This window comes from Brachycentrus maculatus, unplaced genomic scaffold, assembly GCF_059751285.1.
Source record: "Brachycentrus maculatus isolate JH-2025_06_01 unplaced genomic scaffold, ASM5975128v1 h1tg000459l, whole genome shotgun sequence".
In the NCBI taxonomy this organism is placed as follows: domain Eukaryota; kingdom Metazoa; phylum Arthropoda; class Insecta; order Trichoptera; family Brachycentridae; genus Brachycentrus; species Brachycentrus maculatus.
Window position 1 is genome coordinate 676924 of NW_028281206.1, and position 15028 is coordinate 691951.

The following is a 15028-nucleotide window of genomic DNA, read 5'->3' on the forward strand; positions in this document are numbered from 1 at the left end:
AAAAACTAGCTTTATCATTCACACAAATTCATACCATTGATTCAGCCCAGACTTAATTTACATATCGTAATTGTGTACTCATTACACACACATTTAGCAAAAACTAAATGAAAACTTTATAGAAAATTAATTTTGTTTTAATTTATTTTAAAATGATTAAATATCCATTCATAACAGTACGATACAAAGAAAAAATGTTAAGAGTTGTAATAATTTGCAATCAAAACATGTCGCAAAAGATGTTGTTTATTATGTATTTTTTACATCTTCTTTCTCCATCTGTACCCTACCTGCAGATGTGCCTTTAAATAGCGATTTTGGGAGTTACAGTGGTAATAAAAATGCAGGTAACAAAATTCAATTTGTAGATTTATTGTCATTTTGAAGAAAAAAATTGTATCAATGTTTTAAATAAGAAAGAAAAATGCCGTAAAGCAAGTATCATCACATATGAGGCCCCTTTGATCCCGCAAGAGTTTTTCTTTATTTTTCGCAAGTGATTGAAAATGACCAGCACGAACTTGGTATTAAAGGCAACTATTTTAGAAAGTATCTACCTATTTGCGATTGTGGAAATTCTTCTACCAGAAGATGCCTCTTTTTTTTAAAGAGAATTATTCAATTCTTTGAAAAACTGTTAATTAATTTCTTCTTCTTCTTCTTATTATAGGCCTTGCGGCCTGTTTTTAAGAGGGATTAGCCTCCTGCGACGTTGATACCCAGCTATCGACCCATCTCTTTGGTGGATTGCCCGGGAGTCGTCTACCAAGGGGTTGGCCGTACAGTGCGATGTGGGGGGAGTCTGGATGGTTCCATTCTCCTCACATGCGCATACCATTGTCTCCTTCGTTGCCTTCCCCACCTAACGACATCTTCGATCTCGCATATTTCCCTGATCCTGGCATTTCTGATTCTATCTCGAAGACTCTTGCCTGTTATGCTTCTCAGAGTCTTCATTTCTGACACTCTAAGCGCATTTTTTGTGGCAGCGGTGTCTTAATTAATTTACATCTAATTAATATCTCTCATAATTTCAATAATTTGAATTTTTAGAATTTTTACTTAATCACCCTTCTATCACTATAATTTCCAACTCTATAAGATATTTTGTGAATCCGCATCATGTGCTTATTTATAGCGATGTTTCGTTTAAACTTTGCCGGACAAATTGGGCAGGAATATTTTCTTTCGCCGGAATGAGTAGCCATGTGTCTTTTAACGGCATAATTGTCATAGCCTTTATATTCGCAAAGCTCACATTTGACATTCTTTTCTTCCGTGTGTCGCCGCAAGTGACCGATCAATGCTCTTTTAAGTCGGGTTTTATGTCCACAAAAGTCACACTCGAATTTCTTAGGGTCGGTATGCATTTTCACATGGTACTGTAGATCTATTTTGTCCACAAAAGTGCGTCCGCAATATTCGCAGCTGCAGGTGCGGACGTTTAAATGCCGCTTCATATGGATGCGCAAGTTAGTTTTACAGGAAAGCTGCTTGCTGCATATTTCACAGGTGAATACTTTAGGATCGATATGAAGAAGTTTATGTCTATGGTAACAGCTTTTATTTTTAAAACACTTTCCACACTTCGAACAAGTGAAAGATGTTTTATCACTGTGAAGAGTTTTATGATTTTTTAAGGTATTCAAATCATAAAAGCACATGTCGCAAATGTTACACTTGTAAGGTTTTCCTTCGGTGTGTCGACTCATGTGATATTTTAAGTGGCACTGTACATAAAAGGAAGCTTGGCATACGTCACATTTGTAAGGCTTATCGCCAGAATGCAGTTTCTTATGATATTTCAGGCTGTTTGTGTTGGCGTAACAAGCACCGCAGATATCGCAAATGTATGGTTTTTCCCCTGTGTGAACTCGTGAATGTAATTTTAGTTTATACTGATTATACGTAGAGTATTTACACTCGGGACAGCTGAATTGCCTGGTTTTTCTTTTATCATCACTCCTATCTTTTGTCAACTTAATTTCACTGTGAATAACACTCTTTTGCATCTTTAAAGACTTACTGCTTTCACATGTGGATTTATCATTTGAGACTTTATTAAACTTATTACGTGCCTTGCATTGTTTACTTGAGGTTACTTTATTTATTAATGATGTCGTTTTTAATTGCTTCTTTCTAGGTTTAATAAAATCAGCAGTTTCTAGTGGGGTATTATCATCAATCAATGGATCGTTTTGTACGTCACTATCTATATTATCTTCTAACTCTGATTTGATAATCCACTGTTCACAAGGCACTTCTTTCTTCACATTTTGTGTATCTGATGCCGGTTCCACAGTTTCCTGTTTATTATTTTGGATGAAGTCGGCATAAAACTTCCTCAAGAGAGAGTCGGAAAGTTCACAGCGTAGTCTGAAGCTGTTGGCCGACTCCAGATCTTGCAAGCACTGACCGCAGATGACATCGGGCAAGCCGTCCTGAAAGACTATCTGTACCCGGGCACACAACATCACCATGGAAGCAATATCGTTTGATTTGTGTTCTTCAAAAACAGACTTAGATTGTTCTGCGTTTTCTACTAAACAAACTCTACACAGCTGCTGTAACTTATCCGTATTATGTAGCAAAATCCGTGTTAATTCCAACTCTCTCCTGTTCATTTTCCTATTGTTATTATATTATTCAACAAATAGTAAAGTAGGAAATGTGAACAACCAAAACATTATCTCGAACAAGGTAATTAATATTTCATTCCGACTTAGGGGTTTAAATATATAAATTAGTTTGCAAGAAAAAAAAAATGTCGATGTTGCTACTGATTCACGGCACCTGTACGAAAATTTGACATTTCAAACGTCAAAATATTAGTACATAGATAACAAAAATATTGACAGCGAACCTAGGTGTCAACGCCTCCTAAATCTGATTTCAGTAGGTAGGTACTTAACATAAATGATAAACAAAAATTTTGTAACTAATCATCACGCCGCTTTACTGCAGGGGTAGGCAGAGGTAATATAACGCCATACCACCTTGTCTTTGCAAACATTTTTCGCTTCAGCCACATTCATGCATCTCCTCACACATTTTCACCGATTATTTCGACTCCTGACCTGAAAAAAATTATATATTTATGATAAATATGGGTTATTCTACTAGTGATAAAATACAAATTTTCAATATTAATATTTTCAGTAATTTTATTATGAATTTCTCATTACAACGTTCAAATGATGCACTTTGTATGACCTATTATGTATTATACTGTAGGCAGAATTTTTTTTTTTGAGGTATTTGATTTCCTAATTACACATTAAAAATACAGTTATATTTCTTTTATAAAAAGCTTTACAATAAAACATTGCCTTTGAGCCAATAATTTCTTTTATTTTCATGATTAAAAACATAAAATAAATGTACTCAAAAATTTATAATAACTAAAAGTAAAATAACAAAATACATAAATATACTTTTTTTCATTTTTCATTATTACAATCTGTAATATATACTGTTTTGTCCAACCCCTTGCGTGTAGTGGATTATGTGTTTCGTTATCGTGTTGGACATTCCGTCCTATTGGAGAGCCATAATAAATAATAGCGTTTTCTAGATGCCATTTGCCATTACCCTAAACAAAAATAAAAGACCGTTACAATTTGATACCGTGTGGGTAGGTTTCTTAATACTGTTTGCTGGTACATTTTTAATAAATTTGGCTGGATTTTAGTTCTTAAGGGATATGTCCTGATTGTAGGATTTCTGTATACATGAGTAATTGTTCTAAATCAGTGAACAAGGTACAGTTTTTAAATAATTGTTATTCTTTGGATAAACATCTTGAAAGATGCAAGCTATTTTATTTTATGGCCTCAAATTATAACACCGATATCTCCAATTTGTTAATATCATAGTCGTACAGGAGAAAGTGACCAGCTAACAAAACGTAAAATGTTCAGGAGGGCCATTTAAGTCACTTTTGCTTGGCAAGAAAATAAACATCAATGCAGTTAGTCATTTTTAATAAGACAATATATTATACTTCCAAGTTTAAAATCCTTTGCCATTTTTTTAGGGGAATATTAAGCTAGTAAGAAATCAAAAAGTCAATGATCACGTTTTTGTAAAAAAAGCACTTGGTCACTTTCTCCTGTATGTCACGTTCAGAACATGGTTATAATACATTTATAAATTTTTAATTATTATTTTGTTTGTAAATAAAAATAAGACTTGACACTGACAGAAATACTCTTACTGGGTGACTGCCAAATAAATAAAAGTATCATTATAATACAAATAATATATTAAGTAAATTTTTACAACAAAGATGTACAAAAATATTTTTTTGACTAAGAAATCTAACCCCTTGTGACATTGTCTTCATGTAATTATATTCAAAACACTGAAACAATCCTATTCAGTGAAATACATTATCTTATCTATCATTTCATTTCTTGCCGATCCGCAAAATCACTGACTTTGTAAGAAACCTTGTGTATTCGAGTTATGTGTCTGTTAATATGATTTTTGCTTTTAAATTTGACTGGACAAATGGGACATGTATATTTTCTCTCTGCACTGTGTCTTTTCATGTGGTCTCGCACTGCGTATATATCATACCCCGTGTAATCGCAAAGCTCACATTTGACATTTTTTTCACCGTTGTGTCTACGGCGTAGATGACCAACTAACACCCGCTTAAATCGAGTTTTAAACCCGCAAATATTGCACTCAAAGTCCTTAGTATCAGTGTGCATTTTTGCGTGGTATTTTAAATCCATCATATCTAAGAAAGTCAGTCCGCAGTACTCGCAACTGTAATTTCGGATGTTCAAATGTCTCTTTATATGGACGCCGAGGCTTTTTTTAGTTTTATAACGGTTGTTGCAAATTTCACAAATGAAATCTTTTGTGTCAGTGTGTACCAGTTTGTGTCTGTCTATGGAATTCTTATGTTTGAATTGTTTTCCGCATTCGGGGCATGTAAAACGCATCTGATCGCTGTGCAGTTTTTTGTGAGAGTACAACCCACTAGACTGACTAAAGCTGGCTTCGCAGACATCGCATTTGTATGGTTTTTCGCCAGTGTGTGTTCTGGAATGGCATTTCAATTTTGATTTAAAATTTGAAGAGTACGAACATTCAGAACAGTTGAACCTTCTCTCTGCACCTTTGCCTGTCACATATCCCATTTGTAGAGTTTTCTTCTCGCTGTGCATGGAGCGTACGTGACTCTCAAGAACTCTGTTACTGCTTAAATTCTTACCGCATATTGTGCAAATGTACAATTGAATTTTATCACCTTTTTTTTCATCATCACTGTGATCGGGCTGAGTAGTGTTAATATCATTTTGTTCTTCCTTTTTGTGGAAGCGTTTGGTTTTAAATTTATATTTCACACCTGTATTTTTTTGTGATTTCTTCTTTAACTTCGGTTTTGATTTAGCTTGAGAAAATTTTGATGAGTTTTGAATAAATGGATCGTATTGATCATCGATATAAGAATTATTTTCATTCTCCGATTTAATCCCTGGTTTTACATCAGTAAGTCGTAAGAAGGATTTTTCGACTAATGGATCAATCGGTGAATCACTATCGACAAAGTCATCTTCCAGCTCAGACTTAATTCCCTCAGAAGTTTCTTCTTTTGCAGCATTGATTGTCTCTTCGGGGGTTTTGTTTTGGTTGCTGTAGAACTTTCTCAGAAGAGAGTCGGAGAGTTCACAGCGGGCTCTGAAGCTGTCGGCAGTCTCCAGATCCCGTAAACACTGAGCGCAGATGATATCGGGCAAGCCATCTTGGCAAACTATCTGCACTCGTGCGCACAACATCACCATGGAGGCAATACTGTTAGATTTATGTTGGTCATAAACAGATTTAGATCGTTCTATGTTTTCTGTTAAACAAACACGACAAAGTTTTCCAAAATTTTCACATTTCTTCAGCAAAAACTCTGTCACTTGCAACTCGGTTGTATTCATATTGCGTGCCTTAATAAAATCATTGATGAATGAACAACTAAACGAATATTTCGCTTAATATTAAGTTAATGTCTTTTCATTAAAAACGTTCAAAATGAAGACTATATGGCAAGATAAAGGCATCGAACAATGTAACAATTCATCGCCCATACTACTAATTATATTATCGTCACAACAAATGTCATCTGTCACTGTCACTGCTGTCACAAAAACAAAACCAGAGACAAAGAATAGTTAGCAATACCTACTTAATTAAATAGGTACCAAAGATATAGGTACATACACACACATACACAAACAGAGCACCATTTGTAAACACAAGTAATATATTTGGGAGGCAGTGACATACATCATACAGTAAATATATATAATAAAACCCTTATCCGCACCCCAATGGTGCAAAGGGCACTGCGTCATATAAACGCAGTGTTATCTTGATCGTTTACACATGAAGGAGAGGTGATCAGCCCTCCGCTTCAGGTACCAGTCCAGGGTAATATTGAATAAATATGACAGTGAAAAAATCACTTATATTTATTTTACCCCCCTTGGGAATTGAACCCGGGACCTCCAGAACGGTAGCCGAGCGTGCTGACCATTACATTACGGAGGCGGACATCATATAGTTATAGCTAAAATACAAATCCTTACCTAATAAAACATTTTTTATCGCATTAATCTATCAAGGTATTTTGTTAACGTAGGTATTCAAAGTGTCGGCTAACGATTATCTAAGCCCAATTAATAATATATAGCCGCTGAAATACAATCGTATACATGTAAAAGTATTGTATCCGAAATACCTATTGAATGTATTTATGTTTTTTTTAACTGCAAAGCTTCTATTCTTAAGATTTGTGACGGATAAGTTGAAAAATGGCGTAGGAAAATGAAACAAACATCATAACATCCACATCTTCCGGAAATAAATCAAACTGCAAAATCTGTCGTTCAAAGAAAACAATAGGTTAACTCTTTTTTCACACGATTTTGGAAATCGTAAGATCCAATTCAAAGATTATATATGATCCAATTACAATGCCTCATGACTTTTAGGTATGGATGAAAGGGTTACAAGAAATGGCATATCTAATAATTAAACCAATAGTTATAACATTTCATACAATACCGTTGCTTTTGTTCACGAAAAATTGTTATTTAGGAAATTATAAAAATAAATCTCCGCTCAAAAAAGCATTTGAAACATGAATCCTGAATTACGAAGGATTACGGATAATGAAAGAGAAAAACGTCAGCCGAAAACAAATGTCAGGTTGTGGTCCCGTGGTTAGTGTCGCGGACTCTTGAGTCAGAGTATCTCGGTTCGAACCCATTCTACCACAATTTGATACCTATTTCTAATAATGAGACGCTTAGGCTCCAGAAATAGTAAAAAATTGAAATATTTGTGTAAATAATAAAAACAAAAATATTTCTCTTTTTTTAATTAAAAAAAAATGAAACGAAGCTAAAATAATCTATAAAGATATATAAAACAACTTCATGCAAGTGTTAAAGCGCGTAATATGATCATTTTTAATAACTGAACACCATCTGTACATAGTACCAAGGAATACCAATAGAAAGATTTTGTTATATTTGGTTTGTTTTCGGTTGGTCGATTTGTCGATTATGACGTTTATGAAGCTGAAAAATTTACACAAAAACATAAAATTCAAATTTAGTGAAACTTGTCTGTGTTTTATAATATGTGATAAATTCTTATGCATTATTAGTATATAATGCTTTCTACATTAGCAAAATGCGGATAGTGGAAATTATTCACGATCTAACAAGATTCTAAATAGTTTCAACAATAAAATATTGCAAAATGAATGAGTTACAAATAACAGAATTCCTGCTTAAAAGATCCGATAAATTGCAGCAGCTATGTCGAGTTTGTTTGTCAGAAAATACAGAACAGTCGAAATCTGTTTTTGAAGAGTATGAATCAAGTGATATTGCTTCCATGGTGATGTTGTGTGCTCGCGTGCAGATAGTCTGCCAGGATGGCCTGCCCAATATAATCTGCCCTCAATGCTTCGGGGATTTGGAGACCGCCAACAGTTTCAGGGTCCGCTGTGAACTTTCTGATTCAATTCTGAGGAAGTTTTACAGTGAAATTATACAAAAGGATTTTCAGGAAACAGAAGAGAATTTAGTTAAAGTAGAAGTGCCTTGTGAGCCTCAGATCAAATCAGAGTTAGAAGATAATGTCGACAGCGATTCCACAAATGATCCACTTATAGAAAACACTTCTTACAATAAACACAAGTTGAGAAAAAAATTATCTAAAAGTAGCAAGATGAAGTCTAAACACAAGAAAAAATATCTACCCTCAAATGATGAACATTTCGCAGAAATAATATCTCAAGATGAAATCTGTGATGAAAGTAATAAACCGAGAAAACGAAAGAAAGAGAAACCTGAAAGTTTTATTTGTACAATATGCGGAAGGCCATTAAGCAGTAGGTATTCTTTACAGCATCATATGCACACTATACACAGTGAAAAAAACAAAGTTCAATTAGGAAATGTTACCGGATATGGCGAGAATAGAAGATTCAACTGTACCGAATGCCCGTATACTGCGCGCCGAAGACAAACGCTAGTTTATCATGTGCATAGATTGCACACCGGCGAAAAACCCTACAAATGTGACGTGTGCGGACACTGCTTCACGCAACCGGCCTCCCTGATATCCCACAAAACAGTCCACAGCGATAAGATGAACTACACGTGCTCCGAGTGCGGGAAACAGTTCAAACGATCCTGCCATCTGGACAGGCACAAACTCGTGCACAGCGACGTTAGAAAGTTCATCTGCGAAATCTGCAACAAAGGCGTTAAGACGAGCCAAAGCCTCGCGAGCCACATGAAGCGCCATCTCAACATCCGCAACTTCAACTGCGAGCATTGCGGTCTCACATTCCCCGTCAAGGTGGACCTCACAAACCACCTCAGAAAACATTCCACAAATAAAAAATTTGAATGCCACTTTTGCTCGTATAAAACACAACTCAAGAGAGTGCTCATCAGCCACATGCGACGACACATCGGGGAAAAGAACACTTATTGCGAACTGTGCGATTATGTGACTTACGATAAATACGCGTTGAAAATGCACATGTTGAAGCACACTGGGGAAAAAAATGTCCCTTGTCCCATATGCCCGATGAAATTTGGTCGTAGCCCTTCTCTCAACAAACACATGAAACGAATACACAAAATAGATTATATGTTCCGAGATCATGCCGATAGAAGGATCATTAAATAATGAAATAAAATAATGTTATTGTATGATTAAAAGTTTTACCTTTCCTTCCCAGTGATATGTATTTACTTACAACTCGACTTTAACAATGAGAATATCAATATAAAATATAATAGATACGGGCTCAGAATTTTTTTCCTCCGTAATATGTACTACATAAAAGGAGACTAGCCATCAACTGGCATAGATATAAGTACTAAAAGGTATTTTCCAATATATGATCAATTTGTTTTGACAGGTGCTATCAGTTAGTTGTTAATTTTTAATTATGTTTCAAGTTTATTGAGGTTAATAATTAATTATATTTTATTAAATTCTAATTTTTATAAATTTTTACTTCTTCTTCTTCTCATTTTTCTAGATCCTAAGGGCGCTTGTCCACTACCCGGAATTTTACGGTCCGGTAGTCCGGTTTAGAAAAATGAAAACGACTATGACAGTTTAGTGTGATCGAATTTACGCGCAACGTGTTCACGCACCGATCAAGAGCTCCAATCCGAAGAAAGATGGACAAAAGCACAAGCCAATCCAAGCCAATCACCGTTTTAAAACGCTAGCTGATGTGCCAGACGGTAAAATTCCGTGTAGTGGATAAACGCCCCTAAGGATCTGTTTTTGCCTCCGCTTGTCGCTCTTGGGAATTTTTACTAATATGATTATTAAACATGATATATGCACAACAAACCTGAATGTGATCAGTAGTTAATTTCTCTGTCCATAAATATTGTTCAAAAGTGTAAATAGTTGTCCAAAATGTTTTGCTGAGTTTTCTATTTTAACAAGTTTAAATCTTTTGTAACTAACCTAATATTTTAGTATCATACAGTTTATTAAAAAAAAAACAAATAAGTATTTTTGATTTCAGTAATTGATTCTGCAGTCACTTTGTAGTAAAATCTATGCATTTTTAATTTAAGTTTTACTTAGTAAACTTACTTTTTTGATTTAAGTTTTACTTAGCAAATACCACTATTTCTTAAAATCTAATTATTATTATTTTTTATTTCTTATCAGTGGGAACATAGATATAAAATAAGAAACAGCTCGTACCCCCTCTTGAACCTTCAACGTCTCAAGGACCCAACTCTAAAATTTAGAATTACCTCCACATACGGTGTTTGAAAATGATGCGGAATGCATCGAAACACGTGACATAGATTTGTAGAAATAGTGGTATTTGCTAAGTAAAACTTAAATCAGGAAAGTATTTTTGAGTTAATTATCTTTCGTAATGAGTGTTTATATTGCATTATTCTACTTCTTTTACATTATTAAATGAAAGCTTTGATTCTTGACCTAACATTTGGTTTAACTTAAAAATGTGTTTTATAAATTTATTTATTTCAAAAACATATTATATACATAAGTCATATATCGCTCACTCCTTTCAAGAACGTCATAAATCAGAAAACTTGATTTTTCAGGAGAACGTTTTTAAACTTAAAATAAAACACAATGTATTAAAAATAAATATCAAGCCACTTATTAAACTTCTAACTGTGCAACAGATCTTTTTAGGTAAAACCTGAAGGTTTTTTCTCCATTTGAAAAATATTTAGTACATTTAAAAAAATAATTAAACAACACCTTTTCTTCAAAATGGAAAAATAACACTTTCTGCAGGTAAATATCAAGTTAAAAATGTGACTCTTTTGCTGGGATATAGTAAATTTTCTGGGCATTCCGAAAACATGCACAACTGAAAATTGACGATTTTTTTATTTATGACGTTCTTGAAAGGAGTGAGCGACATATAATATTCCCGATGAGTAATTTCTATTTCTCATTTTTTTATATAAATTAATTTAATTTGCAGATGGATATATAATGTTAGAAAGATATATTGTTATAAATATTTTCTATGTTCATATATTCAATAAACGTATTATGTTAGGATTAATTTGAATTTATTAACTTACAATGGCAGTAAAATATTTAATGACAGTTTTTAAGTTATGTTGCACATTTTTAAGTACAATATCGAGCACTCTGATACGTGTATAAGTACAAATGATACTAAGGGTATTGATTTATTTATTGATTTGGCGTTTAATTTGTAAAACTCCATTTTAATGTATGTATTAATTTTTAAATCAAACACAGATTTTTGAGTCTACTGAGTTGTATTTTATTAACAAAAAATACATAAAAAATTAATATTGAAACAATTGTCACAATATATTTTTTTAATGTTTTTTTGTTGTTAATAAATACAACTTAGTAAACTCAAAAAAATCTGTGTTTGATTTAAAAATTAATACTTAAATTTAATTTTGGTATTGAAAATAAGATATTTTATTTAAATTGGTAGCAAATAATCCAAAACAAATTATGTAGAGCCTACCTTTTTGTCCGCCTCTGTAGTGTAATGGTCAGCACGCTTAGCTACCGTTCTGGAGGTTCCAGGTTTGATTCGCAGGGGGGGTCAAATCAATATAGGTGATTTTTTAACTCAAATATTTATTCAATATTACCCTGGACTGGTGGGCTGATCACCTGTCTTTTCATATCTTCACAATCAAGATAACGCTTTGTTTATATGATGCAGTGCCCCATGCACCATTGGGGTGTGGATAAGAGTTATGAAAGACCTTTTTTTTTAAATATATTAATTTGATATTTTGATAGTCACAATTGATTTGTGATTTTATGTCATTATTTTGTTGAAAAATGTAAAATAATTATGTATTTTACTCAAATATAAACTCGGTAGGTCCAAGGAAAACTCAAATATTCAAGAGTGACAAATTAGTGATTTTTTTAGTAGTATAATTTAATTTAGTTGGAAGCTGCATGTAATATTAACCAAGGATATTATTTAAGGTGGTCAGACAATGTGACGTAGTTAGCCCTGAGAATTGGAACAAACTTTAGCATATACTTTAAGGCCCCGAATAAATTATATGAAAATGTACAAAACCTCTAAGTTCTCATTATTATTCTGGTACAAAAATATATGTTTTAAATATGCAATTTTTAAATACTGTTATTTGCTGACCAGCTATACATGTTTAGCGTCTATTCTTTAATTGAATTTATAAAAATGGTATCTATATGGTCATGGTATACTCAAAATATTGAAATGGACATTTTAGTGTAGCCAATTATTACTACTGTTTTCAATTTTATATTTGTTGGTTTAGAATTTAGAAAAATAATTATTTATACAAAATAAATTAATATTACTCATGTTACCTGAACCTTGTTTTATTATACATTTATTTCCTTCCATTATATGGCACATTTTAAATTATGACCAATTGATTTATGTCCTGTGAAAAAGTTATCCCTTTTTTCTCCATTTATTTATATCATACAAGATATATTTTGTTGTATTATTCTTCCCTTATAGTTTTTTTGGAAAATGTTACTTATATTAGTATATAACCACTCCCTGAGATTTTTTTGTCTACCAGTTTCGAGAATTAACCGCCTTTTCGTCAGAACAATCACAACCACAGCATGCAAACAATACACCTCGTCACTATCATTTAGTTATAAGTGTGTGAATAGTGCTATGGTTGTCCTGACGAAGAGATGGGTATGTCTCGAAACCGGTAGACATAAAAATCTCGGTGAGTGGTTATATACTAACATTACTGACATTTTTATAAAAAATATAAAAGTTTAAAATAGCTGATTGAAGCTTGAGATATCTATAAAATAATTCCTCTAAAATTGACAGGTTTTTAGATAACCTGCAACCGTATTATTCATTGATTTATGCCCAGGAGAAGAGAGTTTGGATTCTGACCAATAAGAATTGAAATAAAAGACTTGTTTAAACTTAAATAATATTTATTTAAAATAGTCAATTTAGTTGAGGTTCTCTTCCGCTCTTACATACTCTCCGATATCCGCCTGGTGATAGCAGATTGTGGATAGAGGGTCGGCGTGTTTGCACTCCGCCGTGGACTTGCCTACTACCCCGAACCCCAGCGGCAGATCAGACATGGAGAGGACTATGACTCCCTGGTGCTTCGGTGTATTCTCTGTTATTCTGCCAAGACCTGAACAAAAAATAGACATTGGGGATATATAATAAAATGTATCATAGGTGTCTCAACTTGATATGAAACATCTAATCGCTCTTTTTTTAAATGAAAGAAGATGGAAGTCTGAGAATCCCAGGCCTTACGACCTGGCATTTGGCTGGCTTAAGCAATCACTTTATACATTTCACTCACTCCATTCGACAACGTCATATATAAACAAAACTTGATTTTTCTGTAGATCGTTTTTAAAGTTTAAAAATATAATAAAATGTATTAAAAATAAATATCAAGCCACTTATTGAACTTTTTACTGTGCAACAGATCTTTTTAGGTAAAACCTGAATGTTTTTTCTCAATTAAAAAAATATTTATCGTTTAAAAATAAAATGCTAAAATATAAATTAAAATATAATTAATCTAAGTAATATAAATTATAATAAAAAATGTATTGAAAAAGAGCTCCACTGACAAGACACAAGGTGGCTTTGGTGGGTCTCTGCAAAAAATTGTTTAAAATTGTGATTTAAATAAATGTATTCGATTTATCTTAATGAAAAAATATTTAGTTTATTTAAAATAATAATTGAAAATACCTTTTCTTCAAAATGCAAAAACAACACTTTCTGCCCTGTAGCGGGTAAATATTAAGTTAAAAATAGGCCGCTTTTGCTGGGATATAGTACATTTTCTGGGCATTCCGATAACATGCCCAACTGAAAATTGACAATTTTTGATATATGACGTTGTTGAAAGGAGTGAGCGATTTGTGTAATGTTCACCATGCTGCCCATTATTCAACATCCAAATTGCATTTTTTGGAACCTGTATATTTGCAATGTTCTTGAGTCTGTTTCACATGCGGGTAGCATTTTCAGTAGATTTGGAAGTATGGGTGATTGTGGGGCCATCAGTGAAATATGGCTCGCTCTATTTGAACATAGGTGAGTACATATTGTATAATATTGACATATCATCCATAGTGTGAATAATCCAGTGTCTAGTAAAAGTAAAATAATTATTCAAAAATAAGAAATTGTTTTAATTATATGCATAACTTGAAATAAACACAGAACTAGGAGTTTTTAAATTTTTTTGATTTCAAAATAAATTTACCACTTTTCATAACATGATGACCATACAGGAACTGTTGCTCTGCGCTCGGTTTCAGCCATATTTTGTACTTCGCATACGGACTGATGTAGTTCAAAGATGTTATGTTCAGAATAAATTTATTTGACTTTGTGAATTTTCCAAAACAAGTGCCCGCGGAGATCAAATGTCCCGGGCCGGCCGTCTGCGCGAGTCCTAATATCTTCTCTGACACGTAATACACTCGGTCCTTCTTCTCTCTGAAGCAATATGTGCCGTCTGGTCTGTCAATCAGTAATCTCACATTTGCGCCGATACTGAAATGATTTCGCAATTAAAACACAAAAAACAATTAAAAGCACATATTAGTTATTGATTCAAACATATTCGAGCACTCCCACCAATATAATAAAATCAAGTAGAAAAACATGTTTTTATTCATTTGATCTAACCTAAAAAGACTTACTATTTTGAAAGTTTCTCGAATAAAATTTTAGTTCTCTCGTCGGAAAGTCGCTTCATTGTGGAATAATTAGAGTAAAATAAATCTAAAACGACGAATAATCAGTTCGCCAGATAAAATCACAGATATTCAATTAAAAACAAAAACTACCGCGGCAATATCAAACGTCGCACGCACATGTATTTTGATTTTGACAATTCAATTTATATTATTGCCATTGTTATTAAAAATTAAATAAAATAAGTGCCTTATCATCATAAACAAA

The 15028-nt window shown here is 33.1% G+C and overlaps 4 protein-coding genes across 4 annotated transcripts; 1 reads left to right on the forward strand and 3 right to left on the reverse strand.

The window, feature by feature from the left end:
* Positions 1-350: 350 nt before the first annotated feature.
* LOC148302337 (uncharacterized) lies at positions 351-2906 on the reverse strand. Its single transcript, XM_088271759.1, has one exon. It carries the CDS (start codon positions 2622-2624, stop codon positions 1059-1061), a length of 1566 nt encoding a protein of 521 aa, XP_088127885.1. The 5' UTR covers positions 2625-2906; the 3' UTR covers positions 351-1058.
* Positions 2907-3393: 487 nt separating this feature from the next.
* On the reverse strand, positions 3394-6128 carry LOC148302338 (uncharacterized). The gene has a single exon (XM_088271760.1). It carries the CDS (start codon positions 5940-5942, stop codon positions 4404-4406), a length of 1539 nt encoding a protein of 512 aa, XP_088127886.1. The 5' UTR covers positions 5943-6128; the 3' UTR covers positions 3394-4403.
* A 1412-nt stretch (positions 6129-7540) lies between these two features.
* Positions 7541-10062, forward strand: LOC148302339 (uncharacterized). The gene is made up of 2 exons (XM_088271763.1): positions 7541-9419; positions 9578-10062. The coding sequence occupies exon 1, from the start codon at positions 7774-7776 to the stop codon at positions 9217-9219; it is 1446 nt and encodes a 481-aa protein (XP_088127889.1). The 5' UTR covers positions 7541-7773; the 3' UTR covers positions 9220-9419; positions 9578-10062.
* A 2931-nt stretch (positions 10063-12993) lies between these two features.
* On the reverse strand, positions 12994-14993 carry LOC148302340 (60S ribosome subunit biogenesis protein NIP7 homolog). Its single transcript, XM_088271784.1, has 3 exons — positions 14767-14993; positions 14325-14617; positions 12994-13226 (listed from the first exon to the last, which is right to left on the reverse strand). Exons 1-3 carry the CDS (start codon positions 14820-14822, stop codon positions 13033-13035), a joined length of 543 nt encoding a protein of 180 aa, XP_088127910.1. The 5' UTR covers positions 14823-14993; the 3' UTR covers positions 12994-13032.
* Positions 14994-15028: the final 35 nt, after the last annotated feature.